We start from the raw sequence: 19654 nt of genomic DNA, 5'->3' as shown, positions 1-19654 counted from the left end.
CAACCTCACGTTCGAGTCCCGCTCAGTATAACGTTCATGGTTTTTCCACGGGGAAAGGCAACGAGCCCTCAGATCCAATCGAACGGATCCGAGAACTATATGAACCGACCGGCGGGAAATTGGAGTACGCCACCAGCTTGGCCCGAGCCGGACCTCCCCGAACGGGGACCGGGACTCCACTCGAACTTACCCGTTTGCAGCTCAAACGAGCACCACGGTTCGTCCTACGCGGATAACGTGGCCTGGCTCAACCCCTCCGTCCTAGCGAACGGACGCTTGAGGGGTAACGATCAAAAAGTCGACCTAGCCTCCCGATCGATTTCCGGCAGCGAGCAGGAGCTCGGGGGCTAGCCTCGCAAAAAACTACCACACGTGTGGTCACAAACTGATAGGTTCCCTCAAGCGTGACAAGGATGAAACAAACGCGCCATAATGCGGGAACCGACGGCAAAAACAGCGAAAGGAGCCTACGGAGGAGCACTCCTGCTCCACCACAGGCTCGGGGGCTACTGTTGGGGGGAAATATTAACGACCCCCTAATGCGCTGCTCAAAGAAACAAACATGAAGGCCCAGGCCCACCAAAGTGTGGTCAAATCTCCGCCTCGCCCGACCCCGGCGTCAGGATCGGGAGCGCCTGACCTCCCTCCGCAAGATCTCCGCCTCGACCGACCGCGGCCTCAGGGTCGGGAGCCCCCGACCCTGTACCACGAAAGTTCCGCCCCGCCCGACCTCGAGCGAGGGAGTCGGGCACGATGAGGCCCACGGGTCAGAATCCTCCTCGGATACGCTTCGCATAGACAGACAAATCCTGTGGGGCCCCCCGTCGGCCTCCCCATAAATGCGCCGCAGAGAAGGCAGAGCGCAGGGCGACCGCGTCCCTCACGCAACCCAGCGCAAGTACCCGCGCACGACCCTCCTGTACGAGCTACAGTACTGGCGGCCAGCTCCTATTCGTCACAAAGCACTCATGACCTACGACGACTGGAGGTAAGCTAGGAGCAGCCCCGTCCTCGGGTCCCGCACGTCCTCGGACCCCGCGCGAGCAGTGGCACAGGTGTGAAGCTCCCCCTCTCTACAAGCTATCACCGGAGCGGCGGTATCCACCGTCCTCCAAAACGGACGGCAGGGTGACGACGAAACCCCCTCATCATGATCTATCCTGGTATCTACGAACGTCGAAACAGCTACCGGCGAAGAGCTGCAACACTTGGCATCCGGCAGCCACCCCTTCGGACATGCACGGCGGCACGCGTTCAGGGTCGGCAAGACGACGGGCGCCAGGGGCCTCTGCCCCCCTTCCCGCCAGACCTTTTACCATCTCACTCTCTACCTTTTACCCGGTTCCCAATTGTAACTCCGGCCGGCCCCTTGCGATATAAAAGGTGGAACCTAGAGCCGGAGGAGGGGGATCGAAAAAACAGAACAAGAGAACAAGGCTTCTCCGAAGAACACAAAAACAAAAGAGACCTGGGACCAGTCCCTCTCTCGCCCGTCTGTAACCCCCTACTACAGAATCCCCGCGCGGGCAACACGAACATCCCCGATACTGGACGTAGGGCCCCCTTTGCCCGAACCAGTCTAATCCGTGTCTCCCGTGCAACCATCTGAGGCTCACGCGCATAAAAGAAATTTACTAGTCTAAGTCCTGATCCGCTGATCTTGACAACGACAATTACGTTTTTTGTTAAATCATCTCAAAATCACATATCAATACATGAGACAGTTTATTAAACAACAGTGATATACTTGCCCCTCAGGGTATATAGTTGTCAGTTGTCATGCATGTTGTATGTAATAACTCCAAATGCAGAAAATAGCAACTCCATCATAGGAGCATCCATTTGCGGTCGCATTCGAGTTGCTTTGCTTGCTTCCACGGTTCCACCGTTCGTGGCCTGTTCTAGTAATACGTACTCTGTGGAACCCGTCTTCTCGGTAGCGCTCGCGTAATCTGCAGTGAACACCAACCGCCCACGAGTGACCAGCGGAAAGCGGAAAGTGACCACGGCAGCCGGCGGCCGAACCCAAACAGAACCCCACGATGTCGCAGGCGGCGAGGCGCCTCCTGCTCGCCGACGCCGCCCGCCGCCGGTGCCTCTCCACGGACGCGGCGGCGCTGGCCTCCGCGTCGTCGCAGCTGCCCAGGGGCAAGCGCTGGGACGCGGTGGTGATCGGTGGCGGCCACAACGGCCTCGTCGCCGCCGCCTACCTCGCCCGCGCGGGCCGCTCCGTCGCCGTGCTCGAGCGCCGGGGCGTCCTGGGCGGCGCCGCGGTGTCGGAGTCCGACCTCGTCCCTGGCTTCCGCTTCTCCCGCTGCAGCTACCTCCTCAGCCTCCTCCGCCCCGCCATCCTCCGGTAACCTCACCAAGGACACGTCTTTTGCGATTGCAACCTCCGCTGCTGTCAAATTCACGCACCGCAGCCTTGTGTTTAGATGCATTCTGCAATCTTTCTACCAGTGCGTGTTGTTCTGTGTGTTGAACTCTGAACTGCCGATGTTTATATGTCGTGCTGAACTGCCGATGATAACTGCTGCTGCTGTTTCCGGTGCTTGCATATATAAGCGACCTGGAGCTGGAGAGGCACGGGCTGAAGCTGCTGCCACGGAGTCCTTCATCGTTCACGCCATGCCTTGACGGCAGATACCTGCTCCTTGGTCCGGATGCAGAGCTGAACCACTCAGAGATCAGCAAGTTCTCCAGGAAGGATGCAAATGCATATCCGAGGTGCATTTTGTCTTCAAATGATCTTAGATAAATGGTTAAAGTCATGTGGTTTCTATGAACATGTAGCTTTTTAGAATGATCTTGTAGGATCTATATGTGAATGTGTAGGTACGAGGAGCAGCTGGAGAGGTTCTGCAAGCTCATGGACTTTGTCATAGACTCGGCTCCACCCGAGCTGAGGCAGGAGCTCCACGCCTCTGTGGTTGACAGGATGAAGGATAGGGTAGACAAGTCAGCATTCTGGGGCAGTCTTCTTCGGCATGTGATGCAGCAGGGGCAGAAGAACATGGTGTGAGTACTAAGTATTGGCCACTTGCCAATTCTATGATCCACACCATTCATGCACAATGCAGTATGTAAACTTAGCATCACCCTTTCTAAAATACAACTGTTGTTCGCAGGGAATTCTTTGACCTCCTCCTTTCTCCGGCATCAAAAATCCTGAACTACTGGTTTGAGGTCGGAAGCTTAGTTTCATCTGTTCTTGAACACTTCTGCACATTGATCATGTGAAGCAACTGTGTGATTGCTTTATTGCAATTGACAGCCTGCACTTAATATTCTTATACCTGTGAACAAAAAGGCTTATTATAGACTGCTATCTACTACAGAGCGATGTTTTGAAGGCAACTCTAGCAACTGACGCGGTGATAGGTACCATGGTAAGGGTGCTTTTAATGAACTAAGCAAAATCTATTTCCTAGACTGTTGGCATTTCACTGCTGCATCTCCCCTTCTGTAGGCTGGTGTGAACACTCCAGGTTCTGGATATGTTCTCCTGCACCATGTCATGGGGGAGACTGGTGGTCAACGTGGTGTTTGGGCGTATGCTTCTAACTTTGACTCTCTGAGATCTTATCTTTGTTCTTCTATTCAACTGTAGAAAAACGTAGCCTTCTACACCTGATCCCCGTGTACTGATGCACAGACCTATATTGCCCTTGCATGGATTAAACTTTACAGGTGGTCAACTGGTGTGTATAGCTAGGCAAACAAATTTCCAGTCTTTTGGACAATGGCATCATACTATGTAGTCATATCTGCTTGTTAGCATGCCGGGTTCACTATTAGTTGTTTTGTCAGTTCACCATTTCAGTTTTTTCAGAAAACTTGTTATTTGATTAGATAAAATAATACACTTGCTACAGGTATGTTCAAGGTGGTATGGGTTCAGTGTCATCAGCTATAAGCAAAGCAGCTCTTGAAGCAGGAGTACAGATTGTAACAAATGCCGAGGTGCCTTTCCAATTCTTATGGCGTGATGCTAGCTGTTTTATATACAAGGCTGCTCCTTGGACAGTAATTTGTGTAAATCTAAACAGAAAACAAAATGATCAATTATTCAAAACTGTCAACTAGATTTTTCCAAAGGAAAAGGGCCATTTGTGCTACATAGTGGCATTTTTTTTTTCATATCGTGTCTTACCTTCCATGTTAGGTATCTTGCTTGACTTGATCCATTGTTCATGTTTAGGTTTCCCAAGTAATGGTTAATGAAACTACAGGAAAGGTAGAAGGGGTAAGTACTTTGATTAACCTGTAAGTGTATTTCATTGCTTTCAACCTCTTGAAGGATTGGGATTTGTAGGTAGCATTGGCTGATGGAACGGAGGTGCACTCGCCAGTTGTTCTATCAAATGCCACTCCATACAAAACATTTGTGGTAAGAAAACTCTGAAACATGTAACATTTCGAAGAACTACCTGCGAATTTTGCAAGCGTTATTAAACAAATATTTTCGATGCTGCTATCTGGTTTCTTTTGCAGGACCTAGTGCCTGCTAATGTTCTTCCAAAGGACTTCCTCTGTGCTATTAACACAGCAGATTACAGCTCTGTAAGTACTTATGTTCAAGCATATTTTGATGCATTCTTTTTTAATGGAAGAATTGCACCTAAAAAATAGCCAATAAGTTGAAAAGCACCCTCATAACTCATTTACACCCACATGCCGGTTTGTGACATCATTGAATGGGAAAACATTGGAGAACTTAAAACTTAACGAAGATGCAGCTTGACCATGACTTTTGATAACTCCATATTAGTAAATAGTCATTTAAAATTTATGGAATTACTTTTAAGATGAACTGTTTCGGCACTTTGATGATCACATCAACTGAATTTTGTAATATTAGTTTCTAATAATATGATATGGATTCTTTGAGTGCAGGCAACAACAAAGATTAATGTGGCTGTTGACAGGCTGCCACAGTTCCACTGTTGCAAAGACATCAACCCTGAAGGTGGCCCAGAGCACATGGGCACCATACACATTGGGTCTGAAAGGTAATCCACCATGTGAAATATTATTGTATTCTGTTGTCTTTGATCTTTCTTTGAAGTAACTGGACAGACAAATAATGTGTTAGATACTATTTGTTATCTCATATATGTTCATGCACTGCACAGACTGCACTTATCAACATCAGTAGGGCAAGGGATTTTGGTCTCTTAATTCAAGAGTGTCATTGCTCAATAATATATTGTGCTGTTTTGATATAGTGCCCTTCACCAGTTATCTCAACTTTATTTACCAAATTTGTTCTCTACATATATAAATTGATGTAATTATGTTCTTACTTGTCACTAGTGCCCAGGATAATGAAAGATCATGATCATGCTAACCACAATCATACTATATGTGATCGCCCAGAGTATATAGTTACCTTTATCATAGGGAAAAGCCAGATGATCTGGCCTCTCATGTGATTGTGTGGAAAACTAGTTATTCAAAAAAAAAAATAGTGTCACTCTGACAGAGTTATTCCATACTTTCTGCTTACTAATACGGAACTTCTATTCATTCTCCAGCATGGAGGAAATTGAACTCGCATACAAGGAAGCTGCAGGTGGCGTCTCATCCAAAAGACCTGTTATAGAAATGACAATTCCTTCTGTCTTGGATAAGACCATCTCTCCACCAGGTATGCAAGTTTCTTGTTGCCTCATCAATGCATTGGCATAACTAACTACTAGCATTTGGATCCTGCAACGATTCTTTATGTGTCCAAAGCAATTTCGTTCCTATTCTGACACAATTTCCATCTTTTGTGTTATCCTTTCGATAGGTCAGCATGTTATTAATCTTTTTGTTCAGTATACACCCTACAAACTTTCAGAAGGCAGCTGGCAGGATTCTAATGTTAGAGTATGTAGATCCTACTCAACTTTGATCTCACTTTGCACTCTGTGTTCTATATTGTACATTCCTATGGCACGCACAGGTTGTTTGTGCATATTGCCCAACAAATACTGTTAGGCATTGTTAATAAACACCATCTGTGGGGAGAAGTATTTTCCGCATCACTAACCATTTTGACGGAAACTAATTTTCAGAAATCCTTTGCTGAGCGATGCTTTTCTTTGATTGATGAATATGCTCCGGGCTTTAGCTCATCAGTGGTAGGCTATGATATGCTGACTCCACCTGATCTTGAAAGAGAGTTTGGTCTAACAGGTAAACTCTTTCCCATACACAATCTTTCTTTCTTGCAAGACTTGCATTTTTTCGATAAAAGAAGTTTTATTGATCTTAGAAATTGCATCAAGATGACCTGCAAGACTTGCATACAGAATACTTTTGATGTTTCGATTTACCGGTTTAAAACTTAGCGGAGCATACATGATTCATATTTGACAGGAGGCAACATTTTTCATGGTGCAATGGGTTTGGATTCTCTTTTCCTCATGAGGCCAGCCAAGGGATGGTATGTCAGGAACCCTGATGCGCATAATAATTTTATCTTAATCCTTCTCCTTGCCAATCTTTAAAGTTTGAATGCCAGAAGTCATTGCTTTGGGATCGTGACTAGCCTCTTTGCACTTTGGATTATACAGGTCGGATTATAGAACCCCTGTGAAGGGTCTGTACCTCTGTGGGAGTGGTGCACACCCAGGTGGCGGGGTGATGGGTGCTCCAGGACGCAACGCTGCCTCTGTTGTTTTAGAGGACCTTAAGAAGGCAAAATAGATGTTGAAGTGGCATTTTCAGGAAAGATTGTAAAAGGCACCAACCATTTGTCATGTGTAGCTACTAGGGTCATATCACTCATTTGTGGGCCCATTCGGCTGCCCATCTAATTTCGGTCATGGGGTTGCGCATCCTTCTTTTATGAGAATCGTCACATTCATACGGATCGAGGGACCTGATGGTGAATCCAAATTCTCAAACTGCTCAAGTACGAGTATTTCCCATGTCGAAATTGGGACAGCATGGCGGATTTTTTTTTTCCACGTTTGACCGTGGATGGTGTCGATGAACCGAGGGTGCGCCGACGGGGGCATGCCGGGACCCAGCCGACGGCGGAGAGCAGAGAAGAAGGCCAGGCTACGCGTCGCCATAGGCGGAGAAGAAGGCCGAGGTCGGGAGGCGCCGCTAGAGTTTGGGAGTCTTTGGGGAACTAGAAAACGTCCATTGAGTTTGCCAGCAGTGCTGGTTCTCTGCTGGTTGCAAAGGGTTTACCATTTTCAGGCTATCGGAGGCCCCGTTGAACTTAGAAGGCAGCCCACAGTAGCAATTTAACTGTCAACAAGCTAAGAGCCAGCTCAAAAAAAAAAATTACATTCTCACCAATCTTTTTTTCATCACCCAAACAACACTTCGCTGAGGATGAATGAATGCCAATCGTCCAGAATTCCTTATTAACAGACCAAAACACCCTTACACACCATCCATGTCTGCAGGTCTGAACCTTACAGCTAGGATTGGCTTTATTGTGTCAAATTGAATATCTCCAGTCTTCTTCTGTAGAACCCTTGGCTATTTCACTTGTTTCTTAGAACTAAAAATCCCAAATCCCAAAACTTTTAGGTGTACACGAACCATTTGTCTCCCTCTGCTCAGACGAGCCAGGTTTTGGAGTACTACTGAAAATCCCAAAACTATCTTTGTTGCAAACGTCACGTGCCTCACAATAACATGTTACCAGGAGCTCAACAAATCTCAAAGGTCCCGTTTGGATCCTTGGAATTGAATTCCATTCTAATAATCATAATTTAGGCACAAATTAATTAAAATAATGTAATTGTATGTGGAATATATTTGTTATTATTGTTGGCCATATGTGAGAGATACTTATGTGCTGCATTTCTGCTACATGGAAGTGAGTCAAAGAGCGTGCTTTAAGAATTGAATTCCATTCTAATAATCATAATCTATAGAATCAATTTCCATCTCCCACCCTATGAATTTAACATAGGCTTATATCTAAACTTTGGAAAGTTGTGGAATCCCACATTCCAAGATAAATTAGCCTACTCCATTAAATAGATTCCAATTCCTTCAGAATGAAGGAATCCAAACGGGGCCAAAATGAATTTGATGGCATCTGGTTAATGAGCTGGAGACAGCCAACCAAAGCTACAAAATTCGTTGCTTCCCTGGGCATCTTATCGAACCCAAAGAAAAGGCCCCAAACAATAATAATAACATTGCATTAGCTTCCGCATGTTCATACAGCTGATTATCATGGCAACCATCTAAACAAAAATACTATAGTATAGAAAATGAAACCTGTGGTTGGTACACTGCTTTCAATACAATTGTTCTTCCAACGTGGCGATAGTAGCAATTTAACCTGTCACCAAGCTAAGAGCTCCTCCACAAGAAAAAAATGTTTCTCAAAGTTTGCCTATAACAAGTCCCTTTTTTTCATCACCGAAACAACACATCTGCTGACGCTGAAATGAATGCCAATCCTCCACAATTCCTTACTAAAAGACCAAAACACCCCATCCATGTCTGTAGGTTCAAACCATACAACTAGGATTGGATTTATTGCGCCAAATTAAATATCCCCAGTCTTCTGTAGAACAGAACCCTAAGCTATCTCACTTATTTCCTAGAACTAAAAATCCCAAAGCTTTTAGGTGAGTCGGTATTACCAGGCTTACTAGCAGTGCCAGCACCATCTGTCTTTCTCATATCAGATGAGGCAGGTTTTGGAGTACTACTAAAGATTCCAAAACTCTTGCTTGTTTGATTAGGATCGCTGCTTAAACCACCACCACCTGCAGGTTGCCTTTGGTTGTTGTTGTTCGATGCAAAATGACCTCTCCTGTCGTTTCTTGGATCCTGTGGCAATCCACCTTGGTTGAACCTTGGTAACGGTCGGTTATGCTGCTGCTCTAGAGGAGGTCTCTGGTTTTCATAACGGCCTGCATTTTCACTTCTACCATCTTGCACGGGTCTTCCTTGGTTGAAACCTCGGTTGTTATCTCCTCTCATCGGCTGTTTTCGAGCAGCATACCTGTTTGTTTCACCAGGTTTTTGATCCTGCGTGCTATTCTCTGGCCTTTCCATGCCAGGGTTTACGTCACCAAGTCTACGTTCAGATGCTTGTGGTCCCCACTGCCCAGGATTCATTCTGCTTCCCCCAGCATTGGCATTGTGCAATTTTTCACGGTTGGCCCCTGGATCTGGTTTCGATCGATTCAACTCCCTTTTAAATCTTCTATCCTGCCCTTCTTTTTGGATGGGAGAATCACTAGAGTGATGGGTGGCTGTTTTCTCAACAGCTTCCCCACCACATTCAATTGTCTCATCTTCACTATCATTACCAGCAACAGGTGCAGTACTGTGGGTACCTTTTCCAGCATCTTCCATGGCTTTGCTGGCTTTCTTTCCACCCTTCTTTGTTGCAAACTTCACATGCCTGACAATAACGTATGCATGCTTCGAGTCTAAGTGTGGACCACTTTCGACAATGCACACATCTTGTATCTGTTCAATTGATGGGATTTATTGAAACATGTAAGCTTTTACTGACAACAGAATTGGAAATGTTACCAGGACCTCATCTAGTCTCAAAATGAATTTGATGGCATTTGGTTAATGAGCAACAAGGGGAAAAGGGGCAGAGTACTCACAAGTCCTAACAACCGAGATAGCGGTGCTCCTAAATCTTCTCCTTCATTACCTGAGGGCATGGCCATGCACTGTCAAATAGGAACGTCATTGAGATTTTCAGAGTTCGTACTTAAAAGTTTAGGATAAATATATGCATATGACTATGAATAAAAAATGCAGATATGTTGAATAAGGATAACACAGGTGGAGATTTAGTTGCAAATGGATATAGGGATGCTCATTCAGAGCACATCTGTAAAAATGACACCCACATCGTATAAGGCCACCAATCATCTCCACTGAAAAAGACATAGTCATCGTAGCCTTAATCCTACTCTGATCATAATGAGCCAATTCTGTGTCTCATCAGAAATGCCAGACTCCTCCACCCCCACCCACCCACCACACACAAAAAATGGAAAAAGAAAAAGAAACAATCCAATCAAAGGAACGTCCATAAAAACTAAGACTGAACCCTGCAAGATGCAACAGATCATGCTATACTTGAAAACAGATCTACAGAAACTTTCTTTTCATTCTTGCTAATATTTACTAATTAGCTTCCTTGTGTCTATGTGCATCAATTTGTTAGGGATTGTCCAGCAAACATCACAAAACATTTTTTTTACAACTAAAACCAAAGGTTTTCCTTTGGTGTTCTTGGATATGAGGTCTATTGCTCTGGTATCAAAAGCTAATTATATGAATCATCATGAGATTAGGAAAAAAAATAAGAATAGCTGATTGAGAATGATTTAATTGTGTTGCCACGAGTATTGCAGAACTGAATAAATAATAACTGTCAAAGAAGAAAAAACTCACCTTCACCCTGTAACCCCGCTCCATTAATCTGGTAATTGCATCTGCTTTCACTGCCAAATCTTTTAGTTCCTACATGAAAAAGTTAGTGTTTGTCAGCAAAGATGCATGCCACAAGGTCTCCAAAATGATCACAATGTTGGTAACTGTTGAACTGTTTAAATGATGAAACAGTTTAAAATTGGCCTGAGAAAAGTGATTCAGGTTCAACTAGGCATTGGGTCTATTTGTCCATATAGATCCAAATAAACAGAACATAAGCTTGCAGCAGTCCAAACAAGCTATACTCCAGTTATGAGGTATTAATCAAGTCTGCACGCTACTCTATATCTGAACCTGATAAACTGTTATTGCCAAGGCGAGGCTACAGTCACATAAGTAATAGAAGCCAAAAAAACAACTTACTGTTTTCCCCTTGAATCGCACTTCTTTGTTTTCCCCACCACGTAAGACAATAGCAGACTGCAAAAATGAGGCACAGATACAAAGTTCACAACCGGAATAGTTCTACAATATGACATGATCCATGCAAAAGTACGACAACTACGATAGGAGATAATATGGTTACCACTCTTTTGAATAGCTCCGAACTTAAATGCTTACTAATTAAGAGCCTCAAATCGGCAGAAGTTAATAGATGGCAGGCCCAAAAAGGAATACCCAAAAAATCTGGTCATTTTCACTCAACGACCAGAAAGGTACCTTGCTCATGATTATAACCCCTACAAAGCAACTTGTTCATATCCTATTGACATGATTAAGTATGTGTACAATGATCCATCTAAACAGATGCCACTGCTTTCATGCAAACTCAGATATTATCTTTGCCTTGTAATGATCCTATTGATACAAGAGTGAAATCTATAAGAGTCAGGCTAACTGTAAGAGCTAAAGAGATGCGATGAATTGTTTGTTCACAACTAGCCAACTAAAATGGAGTCTAGATTTGATAATACAACTGTATTTGTTGCATATATTGGACACTCAAAATTGAAAGTGCAGTTATATTGATGTGTAATTCTATTTCGTACGGCTGAAATAGATAGAAAATTCACTGAAGGGGTAGATACCTTGGTTTTCAATCGCTCTTTCTCTTTGGTTTCTTTCTTATACTTCTCTTTGTGAAAATCCATGATTTTGCATACAGGAGGGTTTGCTTTTCTGTCGACCTGCACGGGAAGATAACCATGAGCATGAAGATAATTTAAGCAATTAGAAGAAATGACCACGCTTGTTTCTCCTCAAGGTTGATAGCGATAGCATATTCAGGGAAACTACAAGGAAATGGGCAGTTCCATTGCATTCCTTGTTTCGAGCAATTATGGCATATCAAATGAGAAAGTTAGTCAGGACAGCAAGTCTGATGTGATATTGTGTTTGAGAAACTTTAGTTGTTAAGCTTGTCCGGCAAGGATGCATATACAATATAAGTCATGGCATGTGATCTATTAAGATTTGCCACAGGCCAATTCTTGATAGTATGTAAAGGCAGTGTCATGAGTCACGCGTGACCTTTTTACTGAAAAAATAAGAGCTTTACTTGATAAGCAGTATTGATTGGGTGCAGGAATCAAATCACTAGAACAATGTGAGATTTGGGTTTGGGGGAAAAGAGGACGTCAGTGGAATACATGGTGGATGGCGTACCTCAACTAAGTCCATGTCCTTCCTGGCAGCTATCTGCAGCGCTTCATGCCTGGGGACAACATTGTGGCCATCATCTGAGACGAGCCTGACGAAGGGAGAGGTGATGGCGTTGTTGATGCGGAGGCCCGCTTTGTCATCGTCGTCCTCCTTGCCTCCCTTCCTATTGGCCTACAAAGTTGAGACGGGAATGGATCATCACAGGGCAGGAGCCACGAAAATTCCCCAGTAGAAGAAGATAGCAAGCTGCTAGGTTACAAGGCAGGGGATGCAGGAAGGGGAAATAAATGCAAGGAAGCAGCCGCAGCAGCAGAACTTTCCTCGCGGGAGAGGGTTGGGTGCGGGTACGTACCTGAGTACCAGGCGGCGCGGCGAAGTGGCGGCACTGCGGGGCGAGCGGGCGGCGGATGGGAGCGGGGGCGGCAAGGGCGGGTGGAGGAGGGGGAAGGGGGCAGTGGCGGCGGAGGTAGGCGGCGGCGGAGCGGAGCGCGAGGGATCCGACGCTGCGCCGGAGAGCCATTCTTTCCGCCGCCTTGCTTGCTGGGAGGGCTGCCGGAGCTGGAGGCGGCTGGCTCTGCCTCAACGCTTCTCTTCCTCCCTCTACCCTCTCCTCCTGTTCTCTCCCCTACACAATCTCCTGTTGGGCTTCGGCCCATTCATAAACCAGGTCCTATTCGGCCTACACACCACAAAGCCTCTCTTTCCCATTTCAAGCCCTTGAGGTCAGGTCCCATTGATCCATTCCATTTGCATCAAGGCCTCTGTTTCTCATTGCAATGTGGGTGTGAACCCAATGGATTGAAGGTTAATAAAATTTTACTGGAGTTCCTTGTACAAATTAGATTGTCTCTCACTCATATCATGTGAGCATATATACATGACAAAATTGTTTGTACCAGATGGTCAGCTACCATTTTGCCTTGCCATCTTCCAAAACACTCATCACGGCAGACTGTAGAGATACTTCACTTCGCAAGGGTTCATTTAATCATATAGCAAACTACTGTGTCTCATTTATATTGCTGTCCATTGTAAAATGACAGGCATTTCAGCGTGCAATGAACCTATTATGAACTACTGAGCTGTAAACGCCATTAGGCATTACTGGGCCTATATAGAGCAAACCGGTGTGTGTGTAACCTCAGCAAACATCACAGAGATGTCATCTTATACGCTGAATCATGAAAGCAATTCTGAAAGCAACAATTTTGAGCATTTAGATCATGCGGGGTCTTTCCCATCCATTTCCGATTGGATGTCTGACGACAGCAGTAAACTGTGACTGCCAGCCACGTTTGCTTCTCCTGAGATGTTTTCATGCATCGAGGACCAGCTGCAAGGAGCTTGCCGTCTGAAATTCCGAACGTTTTTCACCTCAAGGGCATTTTTTGTCAGGCTGAAGGTGCCATCAACTTCTGCAGAACAGCAGAAGGGCGCTAACGCTATCAGCATGCGCATCGTTGAGGCCGGAACACCTCGAGGCCAGCGGCAGAGCTGCGGGCGGAGCGGCAGAACAGCATGCTCATTACATGTTTGTATGTTGGCTGGGAATGAGTTTGCCCATGGGTGATGTGTGTGACCATCATTTGCTACCCGTGGCCTGTCTTGCAACCCGGAGTTCGTTCTCCGAGACTGTGAAGGGTGCTGTTGCACATCTGCACAATTCAGAGCGTTTCCAATCAACTAACTAGTATGGTGCCCGTGCTAACGCTACGGTGATATTTGATGATACAAATGAAACAATCAAAATAGGTATTGGCATACAAAGCACTTGTAATCCTCTTATAGTAATACATCAAGTATCAAACTTCTATTATGAAAGCGTGATCGGTAGTGTGAATGGTTGGGCTTTGGCTTTTCTGGGCATAGTGTGATTGCCAGTGCAAGCGTGATTGGTAGTTTGGAATGTATGTTCGGCCACTGAGCATGCCTGCTTGCAGTAATGCAGCCTAGCTTTTGAAAGTGCAGCAATTTCAGTATTGGTGTACGAATGGTGTTTTCTGAACCTGTTAGTTACGGTTTTCTGAACATGGTTAGGCTTAGGCTTTTGCTGTTCTGGGCACAATGTGATTTTCAGTGCAGTTTTTTTGAGCAATTTCATTACTGTTGGTGAATGTCATTATCTGAGCATGCTTGTTTTTGTTTGTTTGTTTGTTTGATACGTATATCCGTGGTTGCACCTCTGAATTGGTTTGTGCTGTTCTATGTATAATAGGTTTGTTCTGGTTATGCAAATGGTATCCATGCATACCTGCCCATTTTGCATCAACTAAGGGCGTCACTGGTCATTTTGAATGTACGCTACATAACATCATCGTCAAGGAAGGTCAGCTGTGGGTTCAGGCTGGAGCCAAGCATATGGCGGCTCTGGGATGTCAAATGCTATTTGCTTAGGCAATCGATTAATTGTGAGATGTCAAATTCTAGGAACTGTTCATGAGAAAGAGGTATCTTGATGCAAATATCTTTATTTCATTTGTAATTTTACACATATTTGTGTTTTGAACCAACAATTCAATGTATGAAATAACCATTGTTTTGAAACACTGCAGTTGTAGTGATCTTATCTAAACCAGATAGACCCTTTAAATGCGTGATTTTTTTTTGTTTAATCATGCCCAACAGTTAGAATTTTGATTGCACTTAATTTTTCTGATGGATTGCAATGTCATCTCCTTTTGTGAATGAGTGAGAGGGTAATAAGTTTCTGTCCCAGGAGGGAAAAAAAAAGGGGGCAATACCATTTGATAGAACTCAGAATAAGAACTCCGGTGAAAATAATTTGTCCTTCAGAGTTCTTCTGTTTGTAGTATAACTCTGAAAATTAAATACACAAATTCTTTCTTGGTTCGGGATGAGCGCATACACAGTTTTTCTGAGATCCTTTATAAGCTTTACAAATGGCTTTATAAGCTTTACAAATGGCTTCATTAATATAGGATGGTCACTTGGTACTTTCTGGCCACGTTCCAACAAAATATTTTTGTTTATATAAATGCTTTATTCTAAATAAGCATAAACACACAGCTTCTTTTGTAATATTCAGGGATGCTATTACGAGGAGCATAAGTTTTAGGCTTCGAGGACACGCAGTGCCCCCTACAATTGCATACTGATACTGCTAAAACAAAAGGGGACTCAGGTGACTGGGATATCATCAGTATCAGATATACTAGCAGCTATGTTCATGAGCTTTTACGTGGTGAAACAAGCCGGAGATGACTAAGGTATAGGAGCTTTATTATATGGGCCTGTTCGCTTTAGCTTATAAGCCGGCTGAAAAGCTGAAACGGCTGATTTGTTGTGAGAGGAAAACACTGTTCGGTGGCTGATAAGCCGGCTAAATAAGCTGAAGCGAACAGGGCAAAAATTCACAAGAACAGTAGGACCATTTTCACAAGATTCAACTGCCTGCTCTTAACTGAATGGCAAACATAAGCAATACCAGTATGCAACCAACAAAAGATCTTGCACTCCCATCTTATATTCTCTAAAACAGCAACAATTCCAAGTACACCAATCTAGTGGTACTAAAAAGTTCAATGAACGAATTTAATTTGACAATGCCATCCTCCTGCTCTACAAAACACAAAAACTCAAGCAGATTGAAGCTGCAAAGGAGAGTTCAAAAATAGCCAACACTAGCAGAATACTGCACGAACTAGGCACAGCGCAGTATAAACAAAAAAAGTCAAATAGGAAAGGCAAACACATCAGAAACAACCGCATCAAAAAGAACCAAGTCGTAGTTCGAACTGTCACACCACAAGAGGACGTATTAGTTCCACCCGCGTTTTTACTAGCTAAACCAGTTTTGGACTTACTGTTTGACAGACCGGCTTAACCCTACATTTGTACACTAAGAGAGCTAGCTAGTACGTGGTTTTTACCACAACTAGACAGTGCAAAAGATGCATGAGAGATACTAGCAGGCAAAACTGCTTCAAAGAATGCTGCTTCTTGCTTCTCTTATGCGCTGCACACATCTGGAAGCTTCATTATTCCTTAGTATCAAAGAATCATTCCAGGTTTGGTACCTGCAGCCGACGTTACAATGGTATCATAACTCAGATGGAATGGCGCAATACATGCTAATAAAAAAAAAAGATATAAGTATAGATTCTTGAGGTTCTTTCAGAGGGTAAAGATACTTACAGATTTAGCTGTTGCAACTCTAGTATGTCTCAGCATCACCTGCTTTATTAGTAGATTTAGCGTTATACGCTGCTCCAGCCTCATTAGTAGATTTAGTCCTAGGCTCAGCACGCGACCCATTACTGGACAAGAAAAAACATAAAAGCAACCCAACTCTAGTTAATGAATTATTAAGCCATGATATATAAACTATTGGACATGCAGTGCTGGAAAGGATGAAATTGCTCTTTTAACAATTACAGCCAAAAGTGCATTATAACATCATATATGAATAAAATATCAAATGCCACAATGTCACAATATTTTCTGCGAAATCTGAAAACCATCATCCAAATTCAGAGCACCTAAGTACGAAACCAACACATCTTAATTTCTGAATTCTATTTCTGAATTCTGATAGCTCGAAAGCCAATCGAAGATACTATAACCAAAGGCAAAGCAGGAATATGGACAGAAGTACCCTACTTTACAATGAGATCAAATAACATCATTTGTTGCCATGTTATGTTAAAGAAGAGTTGTTAAGACACTCTGCTTGTGCACTGCAGACAGGTTTTCTGTTTTACTAGACTGGTTAACTAGACCAAAATACAAGACAAACTGGAACTCTCCCCTCATTTTAACAACAGGGGTAATAGTAAAAACCAACAGAAAATATTTAATAAAAGCCTACCAAAAGGAGCACAGCATGTGAATGAAAGCTAATCAATTCATTGACAGATAGAGCAAGCTACCTAGCCTATATGAGCAGACAAAACCGAATTTGCAGCACAAGATTCTAATTGGGACCAATGCAGTTTCATTCGACAGCAGTTGTTACATGATTTAGTAGCTGATGCAATTAAGCCAAACACGCACCAAATTGAATTCACGGGTACCATTTGCATGGACTGGATTTTAAAATCTAACAATCATACTATTCCAGATGGTGTCCGCATCCTGTAACTACCAAACTCAGATGACCCCGTTCATCAACCAACACTGAAATTGCTGAAACTAGTCTGCAAGCAGGAATCTAGACATTCAATTGATCGACCAAACATAGTGCAGGATGAAAATGCAGGGAGTCGGATGGATGGAAGTTTTACCCGGATGCAGAGACGGCGGCCAATGTGCTGACGTAGGGGATGAAATCTGCGCAGTATCCGGTGCCTGGGGGGATGAACGTGATGGTGCGCGTGGTGCGCCCTTCGAGGTCCATGGCGACGACCATCTCGGCACTGGGGTCCCACATGACGACCTCGGCCTTACCCTGCGATCGAAGCAGCATGACGCCCTGGCGTCCCCAGAGGCAGCCTCCCTCGAAGTGTCCGGCCAGAGTCCAGGCGACGGCGCCGTCGGAGTTGCGGCGCGCGAAGTCGAGGCAGAGGATGACGACGGCGCTGACACGCTCGCCGATGCAGGTGGCGCAGAGCTTGCCCTCCATCTCGCCGAGCTCCCAGTTGGGCCACTGGAGCACCTCCATGGGCGCGGGGACGAGGTCCGCGCATCCCGAGACGGGCTCGTAGCAGAGGAAGAAGCCCATGGTGGTGCGCCAGAACGCGCACCCGAGTGCGCCGACCCCAGAGGACGACACGACGGTCTCGGCGGCGACGATCCCGGTGCCGACGGTCCAGCCCCACGTCCTCGACGAGAACGAATCGAAGGCGTAGATGCCGTCCCCGAGGTGGAACGCGACGACGACGTGGTAGTGGCGGTAGAATCGGCGGCCGTCGTCGGCGGCGGTGGCTGCGTTCTCCTCGTCCTCCTCGTCGTCGCGGTTGTCGAGGTCGAAGGTGATGACGACGGCGGGGTCCCCCTTGGCGAAGTGGTCGAGGTTGGGGCGGGGGAGGCGGGCGACCGTGAAGGTGAGCGGGTTGGCGACGTAGTAGACCCCGCGGGCGGCGCCGCGGAGGCAGACGAGGCCGCGGTTGGAGGCGAGCGCGGCGACGCCGGCGTCGCCGCTGATGAGGGCGGAGAAGGTGGGGTCCGGGACGAGCTGCTTGGCGCCGTGGTGGGCGTCGGCGGCGCCGGGGACGGGGTCGAAGGCGACGTAGCTGACGGAGCGGGCGAGCGTGTGGTGGAAGAGGCCCGCGAGCGGCTTGGGGAGGGGCGGGGAGGGGGGTGGGTAGGCGTCGTCGTCCTCGGCGTCCGAGAGCGCGTAGACGCCCTCGGCGTCGTCGGCGGCGGCGGTGGCGGCGATTGCGGCCGCGGCGGCGAGGATGGGGTTGGGGATGTTGGTGGTGTCGGCGTCGGAGTCGGAGTCGGTGGCGGAGCCCGAGGAGGGGGTGCCGCAGCCGGAGGAGAGCGCGAGGACGCGGTCGTCGTCGTCGGAGGAGGTGCAGGAGTCGAGGACGACCCAATCGTCGCTGGAGGATTCCTGGTCCGAGTCCATGGCGATCGGCGGCGCCGCTTGCTTGGGTTGCTACTTGCTAGGGTTTGGGCGATCGGCGGTGGTTGCGGGGGAAGGGGAGGGGATCGGATCGGTTGGGTGCGGCGGAAGGCGGCGAGGGGTTTTAAATAGCACGGGAAGGGGGAATGGGGGAAAGGGGGAGGGGGAGGCGGAGGCGGAGGCGGAGGCGGCGGGGATCGTGGCCGGTTCGTTAGGGGCAGTTTGGAGGATGTTTGTTACCGCGGGCCCGCATGTCAGTGGGAGAGGAAGGGGGCCGCGTGGCCATTCTTTTCCTGAGCGAAGGAAAATGAAAATACTCGGGATATCACGCGATCTAGTTATCTGACAGGATCTTAATTGGAGAGATATCGGATCTCGGGGGATGACGTCACGGCCCCTGATCTGGAGGCTGCCGTCCGATTTGGCATCCTTGCGCGCCTGCTGCCTCCGAGAGCACCGGCAAACATTTCCTTTTTTCTTCTTGTTTTTTTTAGGGCCCTTGGATCCCCGGCAGCAAACGTTTCAGACCAACGGATTGGGCTGGGCTGGGCAGGTAGCGTCGTCGTTGACTTGACCAACCCCGATGGATGGACTCCATGGGCATGGCTGATGGCTCGCCTTGCGCTAGCAGTCAAGTCAACGGTCACCAGCCAAGGCCTATGCTTTCTTGGCCGCTACGTAGTACGTCATAGCTAGAATGGGGATAAAATTTGTTTAAATAAATGCGTGCGTGCCAAGTTAAATAAACCGCGTTCGTCGTGTGTTGGGCTGCAACCTGCCGTTGTACACGTGTAACCAGGCACCGGTGCCGCATGCCCTTGCCGTCGAGAAAAAAAAAGTAGAAACCAAAAACAAGATGCGAGTTTTACTAGCAGGAAAAAAAATATATACGAGCTGGAAAGTAAAAGATGGGGCCTGTTCGAATCAGCCATAATAAGCAGTAGCAGCTGTTCAGCTAGCTTTTTTTTTTCTTTCAGCTCTCTCTGTTTTTACTGTTCAAATAAGCGGCTGCAGCTTATTTGAAGCTCAGCCAAACACCCCCCATAGCACCTGACGTGGCATGCATGGTGGCTATAAAGCAGCAATGCATCG

At 46.3% G+C, this 19654-nt stretch overlaps 3 protein-coding genes across 3 annotated transcripts; 1 reads left to right on the top strand and 2 right to left on the bottom strand.

Moving 5' to 3' along the window:
• The first annotated feature begins 1998 nt into the window (after window positions 1-1998).
• LOC117848826 (uncharacterized) lies at window positions 1999-6858 on the top strand. Its single transcript, XM_034730383.2, has 16 exons — window positions 1999-2356; window positions 2566-2727; window positions 2836-3018; window positions 3129-3186; window positions 3339-3389; window positions 3470-3552; window positions 3876-3963; window positions 4202-4246; window positions 4316-4390; window positions 4495-4563; window positions 4897-5012; window positions 5538-5650; window positions 5795-5874; window positions 6063-6183; window positions 6367-6433; window positions 6564-6858. Exons 1-16 carry the CDS (start codon window positions 2043-2045, stop codon window positions 6694-6696), a joined length of 1758 nt encoding a protein of 585 aa, XP_034586274.1. The 5' UTR covers window positions 1999-2042; the 3' UTR covers window positions 6697-6858.
• Window positions 6859-8133: 1275 nt separating this feature from the next.
• On the bottom strand, window positions 8134-12630 carry LOC117848827 (uncharacterized). Its single transcript, XM_034730384.2, has 7 exons — window positions 12389-12630; window positions 12040-12207; window positions 11463-11561; window positions 10798-10854; window positions 10396-10464; window positions 9594-9662; window positions 8134-9447 (listed from the first exon to the last, which is right to left on the bottom strand). Exons 1-7 carry the CDS (start codon window positions 12554-12556, stop codon window positions 8560-8562), a joined length of 1518 nt encoding a protein of 505 aa, XP_034586275.1. The 5' UTR covers window positions 12557-12630; the 3' UTR covers window positions 8134-8559.
• A 2856-nt stretch (window positions 12631-15486) lies between these two features.
• Window positions 15487-18734, bottom strand: LOC117846824 (uncharacterized). Its single transcript, XM_034727917.2, has 3 exons — window positions 17280-18734; window positions 16192-16313; window positions 15487-16073 (listed from the first exon to the last, which is right to left on the bottom strand). The coding sequence occupies exons 1-2, from the start codon at window positions 18563-18565 to the stop codon at window positions 16211-16213; spliced, it is 1389 nt and encodes a 462-aa protein (XP_034583808.1). The 5' UTR covers window positions 18566-18734; the 3' UTR covers window positions 15487-16073; window positions 16192-16210.
• Window positions 18735-19654: the final 920 nt, after the last annotated feature.

This window comes from Setaria viridis, chromosome 3 (assembly GCF_005286985.2).
Source record: "Setaria viridis chromosome 3, Setaria_viridis_v4.0, whole genome shotgun sequence".
Lineage (NCBI taxonomy): Eukaryota > Viridiplantae > Streptophyta > Magnoliopsida > Poales > Poaceae > Setaria > Setaria viridis.
The sequence above is the reverse complement of the archived record's forward strand: the minus strand, read 5'-3'. Positions and strand labels throughout refer to the sequence as shown.

Coding starts and splice junctions, on each gene's coding strand:
- LOC117848827 (XM_034730384.2), bottom strand. CDS start 12,556: ATGGCTCTCCGGCGCAGCGTCGGATCCCTCGCGCTCCGCTCCGCCGCC. Junction 12,208..12,388: donor CCGCGCCGCCTGGTACTCAG/GTACGTACCCGC, acceptor TCAACTTTGTAG/GCCAATAGGAAGGGAGGCAA. Junction 9,663..10,395: donor AGCGGGGTTACAGGGTGAAG/GTGAGTTTTTTC, acceptor CCTATTTGACAG/TGCATGGCCATGCCCTCAGG.
- LOC117846824 (XM_034727917.2), bottom strand. CDS start 18,565: ATGGACTCGGACCAGGAATCCTCCAGCGACGATTGGGTCGTCCTCGAC. Junction 16,314..17,279: donor GCCGCCGTCTCTGCATCCGG/GTAAAACTTCCA, acceptor TTTCTTGTCCAG/TAATGGGTCGCGTGCTGAGC.
- LOC117848826 (XM_034730383.2), top strand. CDS start 2,043: ATGTCGCAGGCGGCGAGGCGCCTCCTGCTCGCCGACGCCGCCCGCCGC. Junction 3,187..3,338: donor TCCTGAACTACTGGTTTGAG/GTCGGAAGCTTA, acceptor TATCTACTACAG/AGCGATGTTTTGAAGGCAAC. Junction 4,564..4,896: donor ACACAGCAGATTACAGCTCT/GTAAGTACTTAT, acceptor CTTTGAGTGCAG/GCAACAACAAAGATTAATGT.